This window comes from Ahaetulla prasina, chromosome 6 (assembly GCF_028640845.1).
Source record: "Ahaetulla prasina isolate Xishuangbanna chromosome 6, ASM2864084v1, whole genome shotgun sequence".
In the NCBI taxonomy this organism is placed as follows: Eukaryota; Metazoa; Chordata; class Lepidosauria; order Squamata; family Colubridae; genus Ahaetulla; species Ahaetulla prasina.
Window position 1 is genome coordinate 48,369,971 of NC_080544.1, and position 26,812 is coordinate 48,396,782.

Genomic DNA, 26,812 nt, shown 5'->3' on the forward strand with positions numbered 1-26,812 from the left:
TTGGAGACTTGACAGGAGAATTAGAACAGTAAGGCGGAGGGAGACATTATAGAATGCCATTACACAGGATTTTTCTTCTTGCCTTTTGGCCTTATCCTAGGGTCCTGGATGCCAAATTGGCTTCAATCTGCTAATACCAGTAATAAGATCATGCTCCTCCATTACTTAGGTACAAGGTAGAACTGGTGCAAATAAACTCTGGTTGGGTGAAAAAATAAACTGTAAGCCGCCCTGAGTCTTCGGAGAAGGGCGGGATATAAATGTAAATAAATTTTTAAAAAAAATAGAAGTTCCTCATCAAAAAACATTTGTTCTTCCAGGCCTTATGTGCCTAGCAGCTATAACACCAAGGAAGGTGGCTTGTAATATTTCTCTTGGAGATCTTTACAGTCATCAGATACAGTGATGCATGACTGGATATTAGACCCTGTATTTTTGGCTGGCGATGAGGGAATGGGGACTGATGTTGAAATTCATGGCCATCATGACAATTATGAGCTTTCCTTAGGAGACCAGAGCCCAATTCATACTGGAAGCTATGCATTACATCTTGTCTTTACCTTAGAGCAGTTGGAACAAGTTTGACAGAGGGGGACAATTCCATCAATCTTTTGTCATGATCAGATCACTTCCTAGTCAGTGTGATAGTACAGGTAGTCCTTATTTAGCGACAGTTCATAGGGGGGTGAAAAAGTAACTCTACGACCAATCCTCACATTTACAACCTTTGCAGGTCTATAAAGCAAAGGAAAGCTAAAGTAAGACATAAGTTCAGCTGTAGCTTCACTTAGCAATTGCTTCACTTAGTAAGTTGCCTGTCCCAATTGTGGTCGCTAAATGAGAACTACCTGTAGTCAGTTCTGGGGATTTCCAGAGGGGAGAAGAATACCAATTAGGACTTTTGGCCTTAGGCATCTCAAAATTCAATTACTTTTAAGAATTTTCCCAGTGCTTTGGGGGTCAATTTTGTCATAATCATAGTTTATCTCTGGAATTGCTCCAGAGTTGATTCAGAAATGATTCCTCTTAGTAATCAGTCTAAGATGTCTTCTTTATTTTCTAAGGAACTCTGGGAAATGAATTGTCAGAAAAGAAAAGGAGGATTGAATTTAATTGAACATGTCACAAGCCCAGTTTGAGCTTGGATATATTAGGAGTGAAGGACCATTTTTAATGATTATGAACATATTATAATGGATATTTTAAACATATTATTATAATGTAGTGAGCCACCCAGAATCATATCCCATATGCAAACAAAGACATCTTTATATCTGTATATGAGGAAAGTAAATGGCATTGCCTACAAACCTTTTGCTTGGTGTGAAATGGTGATTTCACTTTCAGCCAGGTTGACATATACATCATAAAGATCTATCCTGTTGTTCACTTCTGAATCTATACATCCAGCAATGTATCCTGATAAAAAAAAAATTAGTATGTTTCAGTAAAAGCATTCTCACTAGAAGTACTTTAAAATGGGGTCCTTGGTGGTCTCTCAGCTTGGCTGTTTTCTCGCAGACGTTTTAATTACCAAACTAGATACCATCATCAGTGCTACTAGAGAGTGAGTTTTGCTCTCATTTTATATACTAGTGGCTTGCCCTGTCAGTGTTGGTGGGAGTGGCCTTGGTGATTCCTTCATTGGGATATTGTTTGCTTCTGGATTGTTGTTGTAATGTTAATCTTGGTGTTAATCTCTGCTCATCTGGGTGTTGAGTTCTTGTGAGAAGGTCTTTTGGTCTTTTTGTTTCCTTTTTGGCTTTTTGATTATCTCTTTTGAATGGAATGTCGATATTGTTCTCTATGTGCCTCTTGATGGCCGATTTGTGTGACTCAAACCAAAAGACCACCTCATCAGCAATCAGACCCTAGATAAACAGAGATTAACACTATATCAACAATCAATAAGCAAGCAATATCCCAATCAAGGAACTACCAAGAACACTTGTTAGTATTTCTTTAACTTGAGTCCCACCAACTCTAAAAGGGCAAGCCACTAGTATATAAAATGAGAGTAAACCACACTCTCTACTAGCACTGATATTGTATAGATTGGTAATAAAACATCTGCAAGAAAATAAACTCAAAGAGTACCAAAGATCCCAGAGTTCAACCTGAGCTCCAAATATTCTCTTCCATCACTTTTATATGAATTTAAGATGTTTAAAATGACTTTTATTCATTTTATAGTCTTAAACACGCACGCTAACATTAGACAACTACCAGTATCATAGGAATTTATCTAATAAATAATAGGTACCAAATTCTATATTGATATTCCACTATTCTACAAGAAACTTCAAGTAACTACTTTTTGCAATAGATAAATAGGAGGAATTCTACAGTAATGCAATTTCCAAATATCCGAGCCTTAGTCAATTGTTTGTCCCCAGTGATTATGGTAGTGACCCTTTGCTAATATTGTTTATAATATTTGAATATGTTATTATCTGCCCATAGTGACATGGATGGTTATATAGATTTAATAAATAATGAACTATTTTTTCCATTACCACAAAAGTTAATTTAGTCATTCTGCTATGTAATGCTGATTGATATCCATTATCAGTAATACCTGGACACATTTTTAATGCTTCTAATTCATCTTCATTCAGATGTATGTATGAATGAAGAATTGACCAATCTTGTCGATGCCACACTAAGGCTGGTAATGCTCTAAAAGAAAAAAGTTATATTATTTTAATACAATGGCTCATATCTTCTCAAAAGATGCGCTAACTGGTCTTGTCCTCTTTGTCTAGCTTACAATGTGTTCAAGACTCTAAATCATATGACATAATTTCAGCCATAGATAGTAAGTCATCCAAAAGCTGGAAGGACATTTCTTTACAATATACTATAAGGATGGATGCATGGCCAGCAAGCATTCTCTGGATGCCTGCTGGTCATGGAACCTGGTCTTTAATGCTGGCTTTAATTTAATGTTGGCCATTAAAACTGGAATTTTACAAAAACAAATACATTAAGTGTTAAGAAATGTTTTGAAGATGTCAAAATTGTTGAGCACTGCTTTACAGAATCTATAAATCACTATTTATTTTACAAAATGATTAACCACAATAGTGGATAAGTACACAGATTACTTTGACACTATTCAATAAGACCAATTATCTTAACAGATAATTGAGTTTGTTTCAAAACAAACTCATTTCATGCAATGGCTCATTGAACAGTTTTGTCAAATTAAGATTGGTTATAAATCATAATCACATTTAATAACTGCACTGGGGGATCCAATACCTCCACCAAAACTGATAGCCCAAACTACTGTATGTACAGAGAGCAAACCCCACTCCCTTCTAGCACTGAAGATGTTACCTCAACAGATATTGATATATCTTCAGGATAGAGAGCACCAAGGACTCCACAAGTGATGCTACTTTATTCATATATATATGTTCATTTCTATTAAAAATAAATAAGGAAATTTGGCCAGGAGACTTGAAAATGAAATTAAGTGAAGGAGTACCTTTTACTTCATCAATGTGTTTTACCTTGTAAATTCGAGGATAGTTTCTATTCTTGGGTGATATACTACAATTCTTTTCTTTAACATGAGTGCAGTATACAGGATGACTGTTTCCATTCCAAACTGAAACACTATATCTAGGACAATCAGAAGTTAAACAGAATCTTAATATAACATAATAGAATTCTGTATAATTAACAACATAATTATACAAACAATTATAATTTACTTAAATTCACTTTTTATGAAGAGGCAAAATTACAGAATACTTCTGAGGTATATCAAGCTACAGTTTGCTATTACATCTATATCATGGCTTGTTTAACGCACAACAGATAACATGCCAAGCCATTGTTTGTAAGTTCCAATGTCTAAACCAATAATGTGAACCTGGCATTTATCTTACTTTTTTTAAGAATACAAACATTCTGTATCTTTTACATCTTTTTGCTTTTGAAGAAGTCAGGCCAGCTGGCTTTTATTAAAAACCATCCTACCAATTCAATTGATGCCAGGGTGTTATTTTTCTCAACATCTGGAGGGAGAGAACACAAAAGGGAAACCCAAATCAGGTGCTGAAAAACACTTGGGACTCCCATGAATCCTCTTATGCTGATGTCAGCCTTGAGGAAAAAGCTAGTGATGCAACTAAGCATAACCAGTATTTCGAAAGCAGTGGTTGTTGTGCTTTCAGGGTCTGCTTACTTGGAAATAAATTTCATTGTAAGAAAGGGAGTTTATTTTCAAGAATGCATAGTCTTAACCCGAACTGTATTACTGATTTTTTAAAAAAAAATCTCACCTTTGACTGAGCCTGCAAGATAAGCTTTTCTGATATCAAAATCTTTGCTTAGGAAAGAACCATTTTCTTCACTCTGACAAATCCCCTTTGTAAGGACAGAAATGTAACTCTCCATCATTTTTACAGGAGTCCCATATTTCAGGTATATTCTGTAAAATAAGTAGAGCTTCAGTAATCTGGACCAAAAAGAATAAATATAAGGTTTTTTTTACCCATGCAAACATTTACTCACTACTCTTTTTGCAAGACTCACTAAACCCCACTATGACCTGTGCTCCTTCCTCTTATTATCTTGCTTATTTCCCAATCAACAAAACTTTCTGTTCAGAGGATTTCTTACAATTAATTTCAATATCTTCATATATTACTTTATAATTTTTAAAACACTACACAAGATATATTCTTTCAAGTCCATCTAGCCCCTATAACTTTCTAAAATCCACATTCTAGTTTCCTTTTTGCTGTTTTCCAAAAAAATAAAGATTTTTCTTTTTAAACCATAAATTTACATCAATGTTTCCATCATCCTTTTTATTATCTTTTTCTTACAGTGTTTAAGAAGAAAAATTTATTGGGTTTTTTTTTCTTTTTATTCCCCCCCCCCTTTTTTTCTTCTTCTTGATATTACTTAGTTTAAAAATGGCTTTTAAGCAAAGAGATTTAACCACTTCTAGAATATTGGAAATATCTTCACTTCAGGTACGGAAATTGAGAGAGGATATTAAAGAAAGTCTAAGGAATTTTTTACAGGAGCTTATGGAGGCTCATCTTTCAGAAATAGATCAAAAATTTAATGAAATGGAGAAAGAAATACTGGATTTTAAAGATTTGGTGGAAGAGCAGAGTAAGGAGATGAAAAAATTAAAGGAATCGATTACTCCATTATTGTTATCTAGTACACAGACAGAAGAAAGATTGAATGAATTTAACCAAATTAATTTAGATTTGCAAAGGAAAATAGATGAAGTTCAAATTAATTTGAATTTAGAAAATAAAATAGATGATATTCAGGTTAAGGTTGATAAGGCAGAGGAAGAAAGGGTTATATTACAATATAAATTAATGGAATATGCTATAAGGGTAAGGGGCTTAAGAGAATCTAAAGAGGAAAATTTGAAAGAGATTTTTATTCAGGCCTTTGCTCAGATAGAGGGAATGGAACCAGAAGATTTTGAAGTTAATATTGAAAAAATTTATCGTGTTAATTCCTGGTGGGCAAGGCAGAAGTGCTTACCGAGAGATGTGGTTATTTATTTTACAAATAAGAGGATTAGGTATGGAATTTTGCGAGCATTTTATAAAAATAAATTTCAAATATTAGGACAAGATATAATAATGATGAAGGAAATTCCTCCTAAAATGTTAAGAAAGAGAAAAGAATTTGCCTTTCTGGTGGATGAGCTTAAGAAACATCAGATATATTTTAGATGGGAGGTTCCAGCTGGTTTAACACTGAATTATAAAGGAAGAAAGTATTTTCTCAACACAATTTGTAAAGCACGAGATTTTTATACTAATGTATTAAAGATTGGGAATTCTTTGTTAACAGATGTTAAGTTGAATGGTGAATAGATGGTGAAAATGTGTAAGATAGAAGAAGGAGGAGAATGTTTAACTTTATTATATATGATTATGGTTAATTTTGTAAATGATTTATTGTGGATATAAATGTGTAATTTTAGGGGTACTATATGATATATTAAAGGTATAAAGGAATAGGAAGATGGAATATTGTTTAATTTTGGAGGATAGATAGTAAAATTTAGGAATTTGGATTAAATATTATATTTAAGAGATGGATGTAATGTTAATTAGAATGTAATTGTTATAATAGATATATTTTGGATAAGTTATAGGTGTAATTTTAATAATGTTATTTGATATAAGTAAGGTAAAGTGAAGATTTTAATTACTACAATTGATACTTTGGATATTTGTAATATTATTTGTTGTATATATAAATGTTAAAGATGTGAAAAGATGGACTATTGCTTACCCTGAAGGTTGGACAGAAAAATTAAAGAAACTAAGTTGGAAATATGAACTATTTTGAGAGACTGCTAAGGAAGAAAGACATTTTAGAAGAACCCTTGGTGAATATTGGAAGATGGAACGTTGTTTTGATATTGATTGATGAAGGTTGGATATTAAAACTATGTACTTTATTCAAGAATAAACACTAACTCAATCGGAAACTTCTGAGAACTCTAGGAGTGGAATGGTCTGATATATAATGGATTGGAAGAAAAGTATCTTCTTTGTCTTTGGAAGGAGTGGAGGTTTTAAGGAATGACTATGGATTATGATTTGTGCTAGATTTTAATTTTGTTGTTAGTTTTATACCCTGTACTCGGTTCTCGGAAGTCCTGGGGGTGGGGGAGGAAGGGAAGGAGGGAGGGGTAGAAAATGGATTGATAGTTAATGTACAAAGATGATTGAAGATGTATAATTAATGTAAGATCGGACCTGCCTGGCTACTACTTTAGAATGAAGGGAAAGAAGGAGTAGAAGAGAGAAGGAGGAAAGAGAAGAGGAGGAGGAGGAAAGGAAGGAAGAGGGGAAAAGGGAGAAGAAAGGAGTAGGGAGGAAAGAGGAGAGGATGTAGATAAGAGAGGGGGAGGATGGTTATGGAAAGTAGAAGAAGGTAGAGAAGGAGAGTAAAAGGAAAAGGAAGGGGGTGGTGACCGGGCAGACCCGATTAATTGTATATGATGGTACATTAAATATGTTATTGGATATGTTATTGGATAAGAATATTAAAATAAAACTTTTTTGAAACAAATGTTTCCATCATCCAAGGTGGAAGGTGATTTTCCTAGTGATATAGTAGAGCTTGTACTTTGGAAGCCTCTTAATTTCAGAGAAGTTAATAGTTGGCAGCTTTCTAAAGTAATTAAGAGAGAAAGTAGGCAAACTGAATGTCTCCCAGAGCTCTCAAACTTGCTGTAGATTGCTGTTTTATGATCTTTTTGCAGAGAGATTCTGTATGGAGCAATCTTGTGGGCAATTCCTTTTCTTCTTCTTGATCAGAAGAATTCTGAGGAGCCAATCCTTTCACTGGCTCGTATTTTTGTCATTAGCTTGACAAAAAGCAAAGCCATTTTCAGTCCACCATTGCTGATTTTCGAAGTATTACCACTATTAGCAATAATCTAACCTGGATATAATATGAATATGGTTAAACTGCTTTTTCACCAGGTAGATTTTTTTTTATTTCGATAGCCAGCTAGAAGTGCTGTACATGAAATTCTACATGGAGCTGGAACATGATCTAATTCATGCAGGAAAAGAAATGTTGCTAGATTTATTGTGAGTAATGTGTTTACAATAGAACTACATTTGAGAAGAAATGCACTTCAACTTATTTACTTCATGAATGGTTTCCTGTGTGAGAAATGCTAGTAGGATACTATTATGTGTCATTTTTGCAGTTTTAGTAAACCATTTACTCACTTGAAATAATCAGTAATTATATGTATAATTATTATGATGGTAAGTAATCCCTTCAGAAATATTTTCACCTCTTAATTGGGAATATATCGCTATGCAAAAGGTTTAGCTAATAAACCATACAGTTGTAGAAAACGTATCAAGCAATACACACCTACAGAGAATCCTAGAAAAGGCTGCATACTTTTCCGGATTGAAGTCTTTAGTTGTCAGAACTATGGAAAAGTGGGTCACCTATGCAACATACAAAAAAAAAGTTAACGTCCAAATACTTTCTTGTAAAATAATATAAACAACCGGAAAGAAGAGACAATTTGGCAGATAAAGTTGCTTAGATCTACTTAAGAGCGGGACTTCAACAGGGAAGGTCCAATCGTCGTGTCTGGGCAGTGACTTGTGGGGAAGACTGTTGAGAATAGTTAGACTGCAGAGGATCTTGAAGGAAGTAAATTATCTGGACCTGTTTCAGTCAGAGTTCAGGCCCTTTTACGGATCCATTGAGTGCATTGTTTTTGCCCATCCCTAGAATGGAAGGCCCTTCAAGTAGTCACTCATGCCCTAGCCCCTCTCATGAATAAACATCTGTAACATGGTGTATGTGAGGCTGCCTTTGAAGGCCACAAGAAAACCATAGTTGGTCCAGAATGCCACAGTGCAGGCAGGGATGAACGACTATACCAGGATATGAGCTGCACAGGTTGCCAATTGACTGCTGGATGCAATTCTATAAAACTTTGTGTCTCATAAGACCTGCTTAATTGAAGAACTGCTTAGCTTCAATAGTTCTGCCTGCCTAATAAGATCAGGCAGCTTGTTTAATTGAAGGGCTCTGGAGCATGAAGCAATGTCATCTAATGGGATCTAGGATGTGTGCCTTCTTAGTTGTCATCTGCCGTCTGGAGTAGCATTGCCTTCAGTGTCTATAAAGCTCCAACCTGATGGAGTTCCAGAGGTCACCAAAAACATGGCTTTGTCCTATGCCTAGGGGTAGGATGAGTGCTGAGCCCATCAGTTTTGTTTTGGGGTATTTGGGGGCATTGTCGTGTTCCTTCTGGATGCTCAGAATTATTCATTTTGTTTTTGTTTTTGAACCACTGAGCATCATCAGGAGCTAGGCAGCCTCCATGTTTAAATCAATCAATAAACTACTACGTTAGTTTACTACATAAATCTACTACATTACTGAAAATCTAGGGATGCTCACTACAAACCAATACATCTTGAAAATAATGCAAACATCCAGTTTAGCTTCAGTTGATGCAACATAAAAATACAGTTATTTTTTTTCTATCACAATTTTCCAAATTGCTTTTGTTATATGTATAGATATAGCGTATTGATAGGGTATCCCTTATTTTATGAAATCAGCAGACGTAAAAATCCAATTAATCATAGAATAAAGAATGTGCAAATAAGATCTCTCTGTCAAGTCCCCTTTCTCCAAATTTCATTCTTACCCTTTTCAAGGTAGAAGCCTCTGGAATTTCCATGGTTGTAATGTAAAACCATGTTAGTTTGTACTGACCAAATAGGAAAGTGTGAAGCTGTTTGTTCTCATCTGTAAGGCAGCATTTTCTCAATAAGAGGTCTCTGAATGCAGTCGTTGTGAAAGGGTAACACCAAACCCACAGAGCATCTCCATTGGTATCTTTTTCTATGGTGGAAAGATGTTCACTGTGAGAATGCCAACAGCAGCAAGGGAGTAAATTGATCAATTAATCAGATCCAATTCAACTTAATGCCCACTTTTACACATTTTAAAATTATCCATTTATTATGTAAGCCTTAATAGTTCAGAAAATTAACTCAGATTTATGGTAACATACATGCATGTATTTTAATCTGAAATGTGATATTAATCTGGAACAATTTTATTAAAAATATGAATAATCTCTCTGGCCTATAGCCAGAACAGCAAATTCTATATTTTAGCTAAAAGCACATTTAATTTAAAACGATCACAAACTGTATTTCCTTATCTAGACTTCCTCTTTCCTTTGCCATTTCCCTTGTATTAAACTTTACACTGTACTCTTCTTGTAGCAAGAATCTCCTCTACTAGAATTTGTAAAAAAGCACATGCATTAAGTGTGCTAAATAACAATAATAATTTATTTATTAAGTTTTCCCATTATGATTTCCCTGCTAAGTGAAGATAAATGATGGCAAAAAAGTCTTCCCAAATGAAGCCTTGATTCAAGAATGATTTCACATCAAGGGAGATCTAGTAATTGGTGACAAACTAAGACATTTATCCTGAGCATTTTAATAGCTTACCTACAACCAGCAGTATATGGGGAAAGCAACATTTATTTAAATCTTTCCTGTGCCATTAACTGCTTTCTATTACTTTTCCACTTTCCATTCAGAAAAGGATTGGTATTTTAGATAACCAGAAAAGGGTCTTTTGCAAATTAGAGGCTATATAAGGTCTTTTTGTGACAGGAGAGGGGTACAGGTGTCTACATTCACTCAACATTCAGAGCCACTATTACTTTAAACATACCCTGATTAATTGCAATAGCTAAATTTAGAGACCATCCTAAATTATAAAGTGGCTGGATTTATTCTAACTTTGTACATTGTGCGGAATGCTGCCCGTAAAGTCTCCTTTAAATCAAGTTCAACTTCTGATGGCTACATGGGCAATAATACAGTAGTTTTGTCACTGCCTTCTTCCTGAGCCTTTCCTTCCCCCCCCATTTGCTTTGATCTTATATGTCAGTATTAAACAAGATTGAACCGGTTTTGTGTTTTTAATTTCCCTACGGTGGCCTAGGCGCTGTGCGCTAGCTGTACTTATGAAAGATAAGGAGGTATTCGGATAACTGGGGTGATAGTCAAAAGAACCCCCCTAGAAGAATGAATACTCCGCTCCCTTATTCCTGTATAGGGTGAGGGAGCATGTAAAGTCGTTTCCCCCCCCCCCCTTTTCCAGCCTTTTTCTCTACTCTTTCTGCATGAGCATACACGGACCTGAAAGAGTGCAACCATCCTGTTGGATCATGCATATCACCAAAGGCAAAACCCTTAAGACTCTACTCAAGGCAATTGGAAGAGGCGAAAAGGAAGACGTTGCCACTTATCTGCTTCCCCCCCCGTCCGCCCGCCCACTGCTTCACGAACGCACAATTTTCCCGTTTCAGAAGAGAAATAGGGAGGGGAAACGAGGGGTGTTAACCAGCTCTCCCCCACAGCCAACATTCCCACAGCATGCAGCCAGGGACGGAGACGCGCTTACCAATCAAGCCTACACCCAGAAGCAACTGAGCCTCCGTCTCTGCCATCTTTCTCCTCCCAGCGCCAGGATCCCTCCTCTGTTTCCTGAGAGACCCATCATGGGCCTCGTAGCGGGAGAATAATGGAGTAACACGCCTCCTGGCTTCCGGCTTGATGTCGGTCTTCGCTTACAGAAGCCAAGGCGTTCGTAAGCAAGAGTAAAGCGCCTCCGCGAGTCTTTTTTCCTCGTTTATTTTAAAGCCTCCGGCAGGGAAGCAAAATTTGTTTTTCCTAGCGGCACAGTGGTGCGAGGTGTGGAAAGAAAAATCAGCGTGCCACGGAAAGTCGCATAGTCCACCTTTCTGCTGAATGGGGAATTGGTATTAGAGGATCCATTTCTTTGGGTCATTGCTAAAATGTTCTTACTGCTTATTTTCCCTTCCGGCTTGACTAGACTTTGCTCCCATGAAATGTCCATCTTTGAGTTCAGCTCTCCAGAGCAACAGAGAATAAGTATTTATTTAGCTGCAGATGTTCCATGTGACCATACCACATGGGAAGACTTCCAGTGGTGAAATCCAAACTTTTTTTTTTACCACCGGTTCTGTGGCCGTGGCTTGGTGGGCGTGGCAGGGGAAGTATACTGCAAAATCCACATTCCCTCCCCACTGTGGGGCCAGCCAGAGGTGGTATTTGCCGGTTCTCCGAACTGCTCAAAATTTCTGCTACCTTTTCTTCAGAACCTGTCAGACCTGCTGGATTTCACCCCTGGACTTTTCTCCTCATCAATTCTTTGACGAGTAATTTTCACAGTTGTAATTATAAGCACTATTTTGCCTTTACATCAGTCATGCTGCCAAGAAACTTAAAACACTTAGCAATCCATGGCCATTAGGATTTGAATTGCAAGTTAGACTGAAAACTTGTTTTCCACAAATATTACATTGTATATATGGGTTTAGTGCTCCTGATATCAACACACCTTCAAGATCATGGTTACTCCTGGCATTTCCATAATGGAGTTCATAGGGCTGCCACAAATCTGTCATTTGCTCCTGGTATTGGCTGCCTAAAAGTAGATAGGTTGTTGCATTTTGAACCAAATGCAGTATCCAAATATTTTTCATAGGCAATCCCGAACAGAGTGCCTTACAATAGTCTACACAGGTATTAATAAGGGCATGTTACTATTGTCACAACCTCCTGCTCAGGAAATGCTGCAACAGGCAAAAACTGGAGTTGGGCAAAAGCCCCTCTGGCCATGGTTTTCACCTGGTGAAATCATGGGTCCAGGAATTTTACAGGATTGGGAATAAATATAGCTCACGTGGGTGGGGTGTATTTTTCCACCCCAAATTTCCAAATAACTCCTAGCATCTTCATTTCAATGTTGAGAAGCAGACAAGACCAGGCGCTAATGCACCCCACAAATCAGGGACCAACCAAGCCAGCTTTTCTTCTAAACATAAATTGGAGCCACCCACTAAGGAATAGAATAGAATAGAATAGAAATAGAATAGAAATAGAAATAGAATTCTTTATTAGCCAAGTGGGATTGGACACACAAGAAATTTGTCTTGGTGCATACGCTCTCAATGTACATAAAAGAAAAGATACATTAGTCAAGAATCGTAAGGTACAACACTTAATGATAATCATAAGGAAAAGCAGATTGATTGCAAAACAATACTTTGAACCCCCAACCCTCCAGTCTAAAGATACTATGGTTGATTGTATCAAAAGCCATCAATAAATTTAGCAAGACTAATAATAATAATAATAATAATAACAATAATAATAATAATAATAATAATAATAATTTAATTTCTATACCCCCCTTCTCCCAAAGGACTCAGGGCGGTTTACAGCCAGATAAAAACACAATATACATATAACCCAAAAATTTAAAAACCTGTTAAAAAACTGATTTAATTTGGCCGAAATAAGACTTTAAAACATTTTAAAGTCTTTAAAGACTTTAAAACTTTAGTAGAAGTGCATTTACCCTATTCATGTCTCTATTCAGGATTTCCAGGAGTGACTAATGCTATCCTCTTCCCCTAAAGCAGGTCCAAACTGACTGAAATGATTTTTAGTTTCACGGTGTGAAATTGATCCAATACACCTTTTCAAAAACTACCTGTAAAAGGAAGGTTGAAGATAGATCTGCCCAGGGATGGTTCTTCAGGAAGCATCAAACTCTGTTTTCCTCCTGTATTCCCAGCAGCTTTCCCTCCTGCAATTACAATTTCCCAGATCTAAGTGGTCATTACCATCCCTGCTTCCTCTACAAGCTAAAAGGGAGAGGGATCCAGCTGAGTAAAAGACAACCAACGAACTGAGATTATGTTCTATATTTTCCTTCAAAAGTAACAGATCTGAAGGAGTCTAGATAACATGGTAAGACAATGCCTCAGTCACCATGAAAGATTCTGTCAATTATGTATGTATTTATATGGCTTGAACTGGCATGCACATATACGCTCAGCTTACTTATTAGTCTAGTTCGATGAAGTTGATTTAAAACCTATGACTTAGGATCTAGAGATCTTGGGAAGATCATCTGCAAATAAAGTCCTATTGGAATTTCATCATAAGCAGCCAAATTGGTTTCTAAAAGTAGACTTTTTAAGTCATATTTCTAATGTTTGATAAAGCCATATTTTGTTAGCATACTAGATAAATCTCAACTTTAATTTTTGGTTATCTTTATAAAGGTATGTATTTATGTTGCAAAAATCATTGTATTATTTTATTTATACAGATTATAGATGTTTAAGTCTTTGATATAGAAGTTTTTGAAATAATCAGAATTGCTTTTTTATGTGCATTAAAGGCATGAGAAAAAAGTAATACAAATATGCCATTTTTTGCATACTATGATATGCATATCATCTGACTCCATCATCCTATGCCCATGTATCCCAGCATTTGATTTTGAATGGCAAGCAAATTGAAGATTTTACGTGTTTGTTGAATATGAGACTTTCTGTACACTTGACAGCCCTGATTTATGATCCTAATTACAGATTCATTTACATTTGAAGCACATAATCAGACAAATGAGGTTTTTAACTTTCTCATTATTGTGGCTGGGTTCATCCAGTACACTATGTCATGAACTTAATGTTTTAAGTATTATCCACAGATAGTTGAGATTTGTTCACTAGATGTAGTTAAGTTGTAGCTTAACAAGATACATTATACCACCTTGAAAATTAAATTATGGTAATGATTCTTTTTTGCAACAGAGTGCAATCCTGGAAAGGAAAGTTTAGCTATTGGTAACCATGGTGCATCACAGTAGATTAAAAATGAAGCCCTTCTTTAATTAAAGAAATTTAAAAAAACATGGCTTAACCAATTTCTTGTCGTAGTGGCTTGGTTTTCCAAATATACTAGACAATCACTCATATTTTGTAAACAATAATTATGTTTGCCTAACAGCACCTCTATTGAGCACCTAAACAAGAATTAATGTAATGTCCAGCCTTTGTGACTTTCATAGACAAATAGAGCTTTCAATCTGGCTTTTCCTAGTTCCGAGTCAGCATTTCATAGTCTGGTTAGTAAGACTAGTCTATTGAATAGGAACCACAGTCCGCTTCCCTGACCATGCTGGTAAATGGTAAGATAAAGACTAGCTTAAGCCAAGGCAGGTTAAGTCGTCTGTCCCTAACACTAAACCAGGGGTCTCCAACCTTGGTCCCTTTAAGACTTGTGGACTTCGACTCCCAGAGTTCCTCAGCCAGCTGGGAGTCGAAGTCCACAAGTCTTAAAGGGACCAAGGTTGGAGACCCCTGCACTAAACAACTTTTAAGAAGACGCCGGTCCCAAGGCATGCAGAAATGCAATTCTGAATAATAATAATTCCCACGACAGTTATTCTGAAGCCAAATTCACTACGTAGAAAGTAACAAGCAAACGCCCTCTGAAAATGAAGATAAAATTCAGAGCTGAACCATTCCCTCCATCTTCCTTCTTCGCCTGTTAAGTCACCCAGCGACAGCCTGAACTTTCCGTACATGCGCACACTTAACTCGGGGGGGGGGTCACAGAGGCGCCGTCTAATCGGTTCTCTTCCGGGCACTTTCCTGCGTGAGCGTCACGTGACGCCTTCCCTTTCCGGCCTCGCTTGCTGTCTGACTGGGCGCTCCTTAGGGCTCGTTGCCGCGTGAGGAGAAGCCGTCGCCATCATGCCGGTCTACTTCCAGCGGCCCGAGAACGCCCTGAAGCGGGCGAACGGTGAGTGCGAAGCTCTGAAGGGTCGCTTCTATGAAGGCAGAGGCCGCCTCCGTTTCTTTTTCGTCTTCGCCTCGCCTCCGGCCGGGCTTAATAACGGGGATTGAGGCCTAAACTGCCACCAGACCCATGGCCACTCCCCCGCTTCCTTCCTTGGGGAGCGCGAAATGCCAGCCGTCGGTAGAAGCGAACGAGGCCATCTATCCCACGAATCATTTTAACATAAATCAAGCCTTTTTGCTCTTCAGGCGTCGTTGCCACTTGCTCTTTTAGCCGAAATTTGCATTGGGAGCGTGGCCATGAGGACAAGAGAACATTTTTCTTCTTCTACCTAAGTCGCAATAAAAGCCAAGCATGACCTACGGCTGTCTCTGAGAACCGCCGCGTTGTGCTGGTCACACTTTACTCAGGTCGATCCCCCCCACTTTCTTCTTCATGGACTGCAAGTGTCAACGGACGACCTATTAAAATGTGCTTTCCCCGGATATATTCACAGCTCACGTTTCTGGTAGCCCCTAAAACTTGTTCCTATTATCTAAAAACCGATTTATATTAGAAAACCTATTGGGCACATTTTTCCAGGTTTAGTCTTTGCGTGATTAAAGATAAAAAGTTATAAACACAGAAGGTGCAAATCATCTTGTCTTTTCCTTATCTCTCAAATCTCAAGCCCAAAAAGTAATAGCTGCTTAATATATGTAATTAAAATAAAACTTGTTAGAGTTGCTATAAGGAAGTGCTGACACATTGGGACTTAAGAACAATTCTTGATTTCTAGTAGAAAAGCCAGTAGGGTGACCACCAGGAAATCTCAAGACTAGTTCAAAGGGGCAATTACTTAGTGCATTCATATTTATTTATTAATTTATTTATTGCACTGTTGCAAAACGTTCATATATTTAACTGCCTTTAAAATAGAATTTATGTCCATCATATTTCCCCAACCCTCTTCTGAGTCTTTTGTATGGCAACCTGAAAATTCCAGTAAAACAACATATGGTGTTAATATATAGGGATATAAACACTCCATTTAATGTATATTTTTAATTGGGATATAAGCACTTATAAATTAAAGAACTGCTTGTAAAAATTGTTTTATCAAAATAAGTATCCATTGAATTTTAAGGAATTATAGCAATTTGCCAAAATCCATTGTACATCTGTTACAAACCAAAATTCAGTTAGATTTTGAATTTCAGTTGAAAGAATTGGTAAAAAATAATATCATAAATATGTTTGAGTGGTTCTATTTCATATTGCTCAGTCCTTTTACCTACAGTTTTCATTTTATTCATTTGTAAAAGATACATAATTTAGAAATAACATGTTGCAGCAGTTTAGTATTAAAAAGTTCTTGACCATATTAACTGTTTATCTTCAACACACCATACCACACAAAGTTGATGACAAACCATAGTTGAAAAATGGTGAATAAGATTCTACACACATATATATGCATACAGTGTATAGGTATGGATACATTTTGGCATTTGGATCTAAATCAGGGAGAGCTTGTTTTTATTTTTATTCTGCCATTATTCATTTTATCAATAACTCAAGGCAGCAAATCTGTCTAATTCTCCTTCCTCCTATATTCTCACAACAACAACCCTGTGAGGTGAGTTGGACTGAGTTTGGTGACAGGCCAGAAATCATATGGAAACTAGAACAACAATAAATTGTTTGCCAAATATTTAATCATAGTCTGGTATTTCTGAACAGCTGTTGAGAAATGTATAGACTTGGGAATATTGAACTATGTATTGTTCATTTCTATTAATATACTAATGGTATAACAGCACATAAACAGTCTAACAACATGTAAATTACACCATTTTGCACAAGAGAGTTATAGAACAATATTTGTTTAAATATTACTTTAGGTCATTTTTATAAAGAATTCAGTGTGCCTTATTCATGAGGAAATCCATCCTGTTTAATACAATTTAATCATAGTACAAGTGCAAAAGGGTAAATCAGTTCTACAATTCTTGATTCATTAGACATTGTTCTTACTGAACATAACACTTCAACTTTACACAGGTTACACTCAGTACTAGAGGGTGAAGCCTGATTAGTACAACATTCTAAATTATAACAATTTGTTTGGATTCTACTCTGAATTAATTCCTGTAATAGGAACGTAAAAACAGAGGGAAGATTTGGACTGGGCATTGTGAATTATCTGTATCCAGCCATTCTGTTTGTAAACCATAGTTTTTTACATATTTAGTACACTGTGGAATTTACCCAATTTAGTGTGGTCTGATGGTTTAGTAGACATGATTTAGCATGCTATGAAAACTCTTCCAATATGTCAGGCTTATAAATTGCAAATAATAAAATCTTAGAAATGCGAAGAAGGGTACTTTGTACCCTTTGTACTTAACTAATGTAATTAGTACTGGAATTCTAAAGATTAGGAAATATATCTGGACATTAAGTTTAACTATAACAGTAGTCTATATGGCCTATACATAATCTTTATTTTCTGTGGATTTATAGGATTGTTCCATTATTCTTGTTAAATTTTATGAAACAAGGAAGAAAAACTGTGCCTGTGTATGCATCTAAGCTAGTTTTCCAATTAATATGCTGTGTGTACTGAACTTCAGGTCCCATTATCTACAGCCAACATGGCAAACATGCTTGAATGGAGCTGAATTGGAAATTATTTTTATACATTAAATCAATTTCTGATGCAACACTTAAAATATCAATTGAAAATTCTAATATACAAATCAACATTCTAGGTATTCTGCTTAAGGAAAATACAAATTCATAGCAAATTTTGCTTCCCCGTTTTTCATTCTATGTATGTAAAAATAGGAAACATGTTTGCCTACACTTACTGCTACTAATCCAGTCTATAAAAAAAAGCTAATGGGTAACTTCTAATTTTAATTTTCAATCCCTGTATGAAATAAAATAACAACTTAAGTGCATTTTCTTCAACCATAGAAGCTCATAAAAATAAGATACGATTTTATCTACTTTAAAACAATATATCAGTAATGACAGCAAAGTATATATTCTGACAGCTGACTAAAAGGTTTTTTTTTAAATTTATAAGCACAATACCTACTTCTATATTTGGTAGTCTGCCAGCAGCAGTCAATTTCAAATTCAAAAATGCTAAGCTGATATTTTTGCTTTTAATTAACAAAGTACAAAAAAAAAACAAAAAGAGTACCCGAAATTATAAAATTGGAGTAAGCTAAAGGAACATGCAAGACATTTATGAAGAATAACATACACTGGAAGAGTCTGGGACTCACTTCCTCATGCATGCCAACTCTTCCATTTGGTCAGGGGGGAAAAAAAGGAAGTACTATAATATGCCCCCCACCCCCAAACCTCACAGAGCATATCAGAAGGATATAATGGTCAATTGCAGTGTTCTTTAAACATATTGCTTTCAGGATCCCTCCCACTTATAAAATTTATGGAGGACCCAAAAGAGCTTTTATTTGTATCATATATTTATTAACATTTACCGTATTACAATTAAAATTGATGGATTCATAGTATATTGAATTATGTAAAACAATATTAAGCTCATTTGATAATTTCAAAATATTTTCTAAAGATCTTTATTTTTTATTAAAAAAATAATGAGTAACTTAAATTTTTGAAAGTGTCTTTAATATCTGGCAAATAATTCTGATTTTGCAGACTATTAAGAGAGTTTTGGAGATCCCCTTGTGTCCTCAGACCATTAGGAAATGCTGGACTTTAGTAAGAAACATCACTGAGACCTCTAATAGGAACTATAGAGGTAGATTTCCCCTCATCTCAATCCCCAAAAAGAATCATCCAGAGTGATTAGAAGGGATTACAGAAATGAAAGGAAATAAGGAATAACGTTTAGCAACATATACTTTTGTTTCTTCCTCAAATTATATAGATTGATTTTCAAACCAAAAAAACAAGAAGCGCTGTTTAAAATTGATCATAGTGGGAATGAAAATGTAGGTGTCATTGTATAGCAGAGATTCAGCTTGCTTGGATTCAGATTCTATCCTTCAAAATAGGACCTGCACGAAAGGTTAATGTAACCAAAGCATTCTCCGAATCAGCTTCTTTAAATCTCTGAAACTTGGAATTTGTCTCCAACCTGTTTATCCAGTCATGAACATTATTTCACCTGTCAACCTACAGATATCTATAAATAGTTTGGAGCATCTAAATTTTTCTGAAAATGTTAGGATAATTTATATCTTGAACTTTGAAAGTTGTTTATTCTGTCTTCCTTCCTTTCTCCCTTTCTTCCAAATTAAAATTATATACAATTAATTAACAATATTTAATTAACACAATTAATAAAACAGTATTTAAACTTAAAGAAAAAATAGAAATCAGAAGTAAAGAAAAAATATGGAAAAAATCCCAAACAAAGAGAAAAAAAGGAAAATATATTTTACATATATTATCTTAAATAAACAAGATAATTATATAATTATGCTGGTTACTTACAACTGATTCTTATTTTTTATAAACAGCCTGCTGCTGTTTATAAGGCTTAATTTAATCATATATAACAGTTCATTCCTTTATAGCTTAATTTTTTTTAAAATAGACAAGTAATCTTCATTGGAATTGGGCATTAACCATTGTTTATTTTTCTAGAATTTCTTGAGGTTGGGAAGAAACAACCTGCTCTTGATGTCCTGTATGATGTTATGAAAAGTAAAAAACACAGAACATGGCAAAAGATCCACGAACCGATTATGCTAAAGTACTTAGAATTATGTGTGGACCTCCGGAAGAGCCACCTGGCAAAGGAAGGATTATATCAATACAAGAATATATGCCAGCAGGTAAAACTTCTACTAAAGTTTAATTATACTAATAATTGGAAAGTAAATATCAGCATTTTAATAAATACATGTAGAGATTCTGGAACGTACATATTTGTATCTTATTAAATGATCTGATCATTTGAAGAATAACTTGTTAGGATTCATCTAGGTAGTATACTTCATGTTATAATTGGTTTCTGTTATTAATTCAGAAGAACAACAGAACAAGGCTTTCATTTTCTTACTTATTACTATATATGAAGTTAATATATTTTATTGAAATTTAAATTTCCTACATAGATTTTATCCTTGATTAAGAAAAGCTACTTTAGCTCTTCTGATTTTGATACAGGTAAATATTAAGTCCTTGGAGGATGTAGTACGAGCTTATTTAAAACTAGCAGAAGAAAAAACTGAAGCTGCTAAAGAAGAATCTCAACAGATGGTTCTAGATATAGAAGATCTTGATAATATTCAGACTCCAGAAAGGTAAAAGTGATGCTTACTTTTGATTACATTAATTTGGTTCATGTTAAATATATTTATTTTTAAATAATCCTACTTATTTGTTATCTGGCTCCCCTCACATGAATGCCTTTACCAAATTTTCTGGATTAATCTGTGTGTCATATTGTATTTTAGCATTTTAGTTTGGAGTCATGGCAATTTTACATCTATCCTCCCCAAAATTTGCTTTATAAGTCCTTCATAGATGTGTTTCTGCACTGTAATTTTTCTTGATTATCACTTGATCTGTTGTAACAAGCAAGAATAATGTGATAAAATATCCAATTATACAATATAAAATACTCTTTGTTTCTTAGTGTTCTCTTAAGTGCTGTAAGTGGGGAAGATACCCAAGATCGTACTGATCGGTTACTTTTGACTCCGTGGGTTAAGTTTCTGTGGGAATCATACAGGCAGTGTTTGGATCTTCTCAGAAACAATTCCAGAGTGGAGAGACTGTATCATGATATTGCTCAACAAGGTAACATTTAAACTCTGCAGTATCTTTGTGTAATATATATGTGATTATTTGTCAACTTCTGATAGAATGACACTTTCTTTTGAACAATGGATTATAATCTTTCCCTGAAAAATATTTTAACAGTACAGTTTAAAAGAAAAATCCAACTTTTCATTAAGAGAACAAGTGGAAGAAATAACTCTCTCCAGTTTATTGATGTCAGTAATATTTTTAGCATGTTCCCAAGTGTTAAAATATAAATTTAGAATAATTTAATCTTGCAGCTTTCAAGTTCTGTTTGCAATATACTCGTAAGGCTGAATTTCGTAAACTCTGTGACAACTTAAGAATGCATTTGGGTCAAATTCAGCGTCATCACAATCAAAGTACAGCAATCAACCTCAATAATCCAGAAAGTCAGTCAATGCATTTGGAAACTAGGCTTGTACAATTGGACAGTGCTATCAGCATGGAGTTGTGGCAGGTACATACTTAATACAATATCAAAGCATTGTCATATTTCTTCGCTTTCTGTCTTCATTTAATTTTAAATTCCATTTTATGCTTTGAGCCATTTTAGTCAATATTGAAATTGCTTTATTATCCATGCCTGTTCTATTTAATGATTAGAATTGATCTGAGACAAATTCAGCTGCCCGATTAATATATATATTCAGATTTAGCATGTGCACCTTCTCCAAAAGTAGATCCTGGAAATGATTTGAGCTATTTTCAAGGGTTGTTCAAATTGCCCAGGATATAAATCAAGAAGACATGGCTTCTAAGGCAAAGGAAAAAGGCTGTGAAAGGAATGGAAGAAAGGACACTGGAGAAATTATGGCAAAAAGGGAAGGAGGATTCAGAAGATGACGGGGGAAGAGATCACAGTGATGGGAACTAAAATACTAAGAAAACAGTAGGCAGGCTCCCAAGTTACTGAAGCAGAATCATTGTAGAAGTTAGGAGCTGCCCAGAAAACTTCCAACATAGAGATAGAGTAACTTCTGTAAGGGGGAAAAAAGAACCCTATACAATGGGCAAGAGAAGATTGTTGTAAATTCTTTGGAGGGTTGAGAGTTTAGAACAGAGTTTAGAAGCATTAGGATTTTTAAAACCAGTTTTTATCCTTTTAAAACCAAGAGCAATTGATGATGCCTCAGTACGTAGCTTTTACAAATAACTTAAGGTGGCAGACATTCAACACATCTCACTCCTTTTATTTTTCCCAAAACAACAACCCTGTGAGGTGAATTGGGCTGAGAGAGAATGATTGGCCCAAGGTCTGACCTTTCATGACTGAGATGGAAGTGGAACTCAAGGTCTCCCTGTTTTCAGCCTGGTACTTAACTACTAGACCAAATTGGCTCTATTCAGTTGAATACTGTGAAAGTGTGTCCAATATCTTTCCCAATTTGAGGTTGATAATTCAGTGGTTAAGACAATGATAGGGGATGAATTAGGTGCAAATTTGAGTGCTAAAAATAAATAGATGTACACTTTATTTATAATGGAGATTTTCCAAATAAATGTGTTTAGATTCAAGTAGTAGTAATAAACACATGTATATTAAATAGGTCTATTAGATTTCAGTGTGTGATATTCCTTAAATTTTTTCCTTGTGGTAATTTGACATATAGTTCTTTTTTTTTTTTTAGGAAGCTTTTAAAGCTGTGGAAGATATACATGGGCTATTTTCCTTATCCAAAAAGCCACCAAAGCCCCAGTTGATGGCAAATTATTACCACAAAGTTTCTACCGTATTTTGGAAATCAGGAAATGCACTCTTTCATGCATCTACACTTCATCGTCTTTACCATCTTTCAAGAGAAATGCGAAAAAATCTCACACAAGAGGAGATGCAGAGGTGGGAAAAATCCATGGCTTGGAGCAATTTTGTTTTTGGAATCATTAATAGTAGTTTTGAACTTCCATTTAGCTATATCCAATATTATTTCAGTGGACTTTATAAAACAACAACGGAATTTTTCCTGCTGTGTCCCTTGCATATACCTAACGTTGCTCAGGAAGGTCCAAAAAGATAAAAGGGTGTATGGCTGGAGGAGAGAAATAAATAGATTGTTGGCATAATGAGTGCACTGTTTTAGGTAAAGAAATATAGAGGTAGGAGAGTGGAAGACACTTTTTTAACTGTTTAAATGTAAACAATAGGGATCCTATCCCAAATTATCTTATTTCTCTCTTTTTGTCTGCAGGATGTCAACGAGAGTGCTTTTGGCTACTCTGTCAATTCCAATAACTCCTGAACGAACTGACATAGCTCGGCTTTTGGACATGGATGGCATAATTGTTGAAAAGCAACGTCGATTGGCAACATTGTTAGGACTTCAGGCTCCACCTACTCGAATTTCTCTTATTAATGATATGGTAAGTACAGTACGTTCCTTAAACATATTTATGTTGCTAGTTTATGTTATGCAGGCTTTATTTGCAGCAAGTGACATTTTAGCTCTTTACTTATAAATTAGAATATGCTTAATATTGATACTGGTGTATTGTAATCTTTAGTATTAAAATCTGCCTGTATGTGTATGAAACCCCCTCTGAGAGCAGTCATTGGTGTTAACAGTTTTTTTTAATTCATGTTTCATAGGTGAGATTTAATGTAGTTCAGTACGTTGTCCCAGAGGTAAAAGAGCTTTATAACTGGCTTGAGGTAGATTTTCATCCACTGAAGTTATGTGGCCGTGTATGCAAGGTAAGATTTTGAGACAGATGCCAATGCAAATTATGGTTTATAATAAATGATTTTTTTTATTAAGTTAAACTGTGGGGGAAAAAGTGCTAGATCTTGATTATTATGTTATTTTTTTTTCTTATTTTTTATGTTATACAGCTTCCCATCTCACAACAGTGAACCTGACTTAAGCCCCATATTGATCTGCTTGATGGGAGATTTTCTTTTCAAAAGCCTGTAAATGAAACAGTCTTTATTGTTGCCAATTCTTCATTATGTTTTCATTCTAAGAAATGACCTTTTTTAAAATTATACATAGCATTCAGAAGTGTTTATTAATTAACAAAATTTTAGATGCATTTGCATTTACACAATTGGTACTGAATCAAACACAGCAAACCTTTAATTCTTCACTATTGATAGAGGTGATATTGGAAAAACTATTGCAAGATTTTATGTTTCATTACTATTCATGGAAATAGCAGTTATTTTTTGTTCAGCAGTATACTACTGATATCTAGAATTCCTTCACAATTGCAGTATATATTTTTTTCTTAAAATTTATTAAGTAATAGATGGTGATATATATCAGTGATGGCGAATCTTTTCAGGACCAAATGGCTAAACCGGAATGTGCATGCATACCAGAGCCCTGGAAACTCAAAAGACCAGGTCACTGAGGCGCATGTGCATGCTGGCCACCTGGTCTTCTGGTTTCCGGTGTGCTCTTGTGTACCGACCAATTGGTCTTCGTGTTTGCTGGAGCACCAAAAACCCAAAGACCAATGGCCAGTGTACACATGCGCACTGGCCAGCTGGTCTTCGAGTTTCCTGGGCTCCGGCACACGTGAAGATCAGCTGGCTGGCGTGCGTGTACTTGCTGGAAACTAGAAGCTCAGCTGGCGGTGGCGCACATGCTCACAGAGTGCTCTGCGAGCCACCTCTGGCACACGTGCCATAGGTTCACCATTATGGATATATATATAGTCATTGCCAATAATAGTTAAACACATTTAAACTTGATACATACTTGTTAAAATAGTGAAATTACTATTAGCACTGAACTAATTAATATTTGTGACTTTTAAGTGCTTTTTTCCTAGCAAATGTTATGCATATTTTTCAGTGATTGTCTCAGTTTGCATTAATTTTCATTTCTAGGCGTGTTCCTATGTATTACTGAGAAAGCAGTTGTAGCATATCAGGTGAGAAGCAAGTACATCATATGTGTATCATTTGCCCTCTCCCTCCCTCCCTCTCCCTCTCGCTCCCTCTGTATGTGTGTGTAAGAAGAAAGAGAGAGAGAGAGAGAGAGAGAGAGATGGAATGATACATATATTTTTACGAACGATAACCTGGCCAAGATTTACCGATTTTTCGTTTTTGTTGTAATATGAGTGCATTATTGGAAAGAAATAGTTTGAGCTAATGAGAAAAACCTAACTTGTGTAAATCAACCCTACTATCATTTACTGATGCACTGGTTCTGTGCAGGTTTTAAACTGGGTAAGAGATCAATCTGAGAAAGAGCCAGAATTGCAATTATATATTCCTCATCTGCAAAACAACACCATCCTTAGACTACTTCAGCAGGTATGGTTGTAAAACAATACTTTTAAAATATTGAATTGTAATTGTAAGTGTTTTTCACTATGTATCTTTACTATATCCATATTATTTATTTATGTATCTGAATGCATTAAAGGTCTTTTGATTCTAAAGCACATATCATTGACCTGCTTCCTTTGCACTGGTAAGCAGTGTTATTTCTGGTGTGCTAAATGGAGATTGTGAAGGCTAATTAGCAGCTTTGCTTCATTTAGAATTGCTGCCAGTCTCCTTCGTACATGGTTGCTGCTCAAAATAGTGAAGTTTTTTTTAAATAAATGGCAATTGATAATATCCAGTATTATTTATATTTGAATAATTTTTGTTGATCTTGAAGTTCTTAAAGTTGATTGAGTTCTTTAAACATTTTGAGTGTTGGGAAACTGGGTATGATTTATTGGAAAGAGATGAATATTTCTCTATTTTTGCAGGTGGCTCAAATTTATCAAAGCATTGAATTTTCTCGCTTGACTACTTTGGTTCCTTTCGTGGATGCTTTCCAACTAGAACGTGCCATTGTTGATGCAGCCAGACACTGTGATTTACAAGTGAGTGATATGGACAAGAGTCAGACATTTGTGCATATTTGTTCTTTAAATCTGAATTTTTCATTATTAAAGACAGAAAGTAGCAGGTATTACATCTTACTGTCAGCCCTCCCAGATAAACCAGACAGGAAACATAAGTGGATGAGCTAATTCTATTTTATTGTAAGGCTACATTAACAGAATCTTGCAAGTCTGAAAATAGAAGTTTCCTCCCACCACTTTCAGATACCTGATCAATTAGATTGGGTCTTTCCTAATTTTTTTCCTCTGATCTTAAGCAACTGAGGGCTACCACTTCTACCTGATAATTTCCTAGACAGCATCTCTCCTCCTCCTCATTCATCGAGGTCATTCTCATGTACCTTTATACTTATGAAACCCAAACAAGCAGCTTCAGTATATTTTGCTTAAATGAAGAAGGTATAAAGCAAAAAGCCCATTACTCTGAATTACGTTCTGCATACTAAAATAATGAATAATCCAAATGAGTATGTTCCCCAACTACTGATATTTAGAAGTATAAATGAACATAATCGCAATATCTTAGTGAATAAGGTATATTTTTAACTCCTTATTTCTGGCAGCATATTTAGAAAGTGGAGCTGCAATGTTTAAGTTGTAATTCTGTATGTGTTTATGGTGTACTCATTCAATGGAACTCAGTAAATTATTGAATGCACTTGCATAGCATCCTGTTGGTTTTTGCCAAAAATGTGTTTGTTGGAAAAGGTAGATTGTTTCATTTTAGATGTCTGTTGACATGCAGGTATGTATCATTTGAAAGCAGAATACAATTTTATTTTAAAATTAGGTTTTCCACGTGCAGGCTTGGATGACAAAAAAATAGAACAGAACTTAATGTTTAAATAATATGTATTAACTGTTTTTGAAATGAATTCTTAGCTTTCTAAGTATTTTAGAGCAGTAATATAGCAATTGCAATAGCACTTAGACTTATATACAGCTTCACGGTGCTTTTACAGCCC

General features: G+C 35.4%; 2 protein-coding genes and 1 non-coding gene across 6 annotated transcripts in view; 2 read left to right on the forward strand and 1 right to left on the reverse strand.

Moving 5' to 3' along the window:
* The window catches only part of DENND10 (DENN domain containing 10), a 16,614-nt gene extending 5,140 nt beyond the window's left edge, over positions 1-11,474 (reverse strand). The window contains exons 1-7 of one of the 4 annotated variants that reach the window (XM_058188006.1): positions 10,987-11,467; positions 9,203-9,399; positions 7,900-7,979; positions 4,296-4,444; positions 3,519-3,630; positions 2,579-2,679; positions 1,312-1,419 (exon numbers count right to left, since the gene is read on the reverse strand). In XM_058188006.1, the coding sequence (XP_058043989.1) occupies positions 1,312-1,419; positions 2,579-2,679; positions 3,519-3,630; positions 4,296-4,444; positions 7,900-7,979; positions 9,203-9,399; positions 10,987-11,032 (793 nt within the window). In that variant the 5' untranslated portion in view covers positions 11,033-11,467. Of the gene's footprint in view, positions 1-1,311; positions 1,420-2,578; positions 2,680-3,518; positions 3,631-4,295; positions 4,445-7,899; positions 7,980-9,202; positions 9,420-10,721; positions 10,832-10,986 lie in introns of those variants that run through there. The other 3 variants (XM_058188010.1, XM_058188008.1, XM_058188009.1) reach the window with 3 other exon arrangements.
* A 3,599-nt stretch (positions 11,475-15,073) lies between these two features.
* The window catches only part of EIF3A (eukaryotic translation initiation factor 3 subunit A), a 40,329-nt gene continuing 28,590 nt past the window's right edge, over positions 15,074-26,812 (forward strand). Inside the window, exons 1-10 of the mRNA XM_058187313.1 lie at positions 15,074-15,209; positions 19,836-20,026; positions 20,361-20,497; positions 20,833-20,996; positions 21,260-21,459; positions 22,631-22,839; positions 23,189-23,360; positions 23,587-23,691; positions 25,165-25,263; positions 25,710-25,826. Coding sequence (XP_058043296.1) covers positions 15,161-15,209; positions 19,836-20,026; positions 20,361-20,497; positions 20,833-20,996; positions 21,260-21,459; positions 22,631-22,839; positions 23,189-23,360; positions 23,587-23,691; positions 25,165-25,263; positions 25,710-25,826 — 1,443 coding nt within the window. The 5' untranslated portion in view covers positions 15,074-15,160. The remainder of the gene's footprint in view (positions 15,210-19,835; positions 20,027-20,360; positions 20,498-20,832; positions 20,997-21,259; positions 21,460-22,630; positions 22,840-23,188; positions 23,361-23,586; positions 23,692-25,164; positions 25,264-25,709; positions 25,827-26,812) is intronic.
* On the forward strand, positions 25,390-25,521 carry LOC131201518 (small nucleolar RNA SNORA19). Its single transcript, XR_009155885.1, has one exon. It is a non-coding gene; the product is annotated as a small nucleolar RNA SNORA19 (small nucleolar RNA).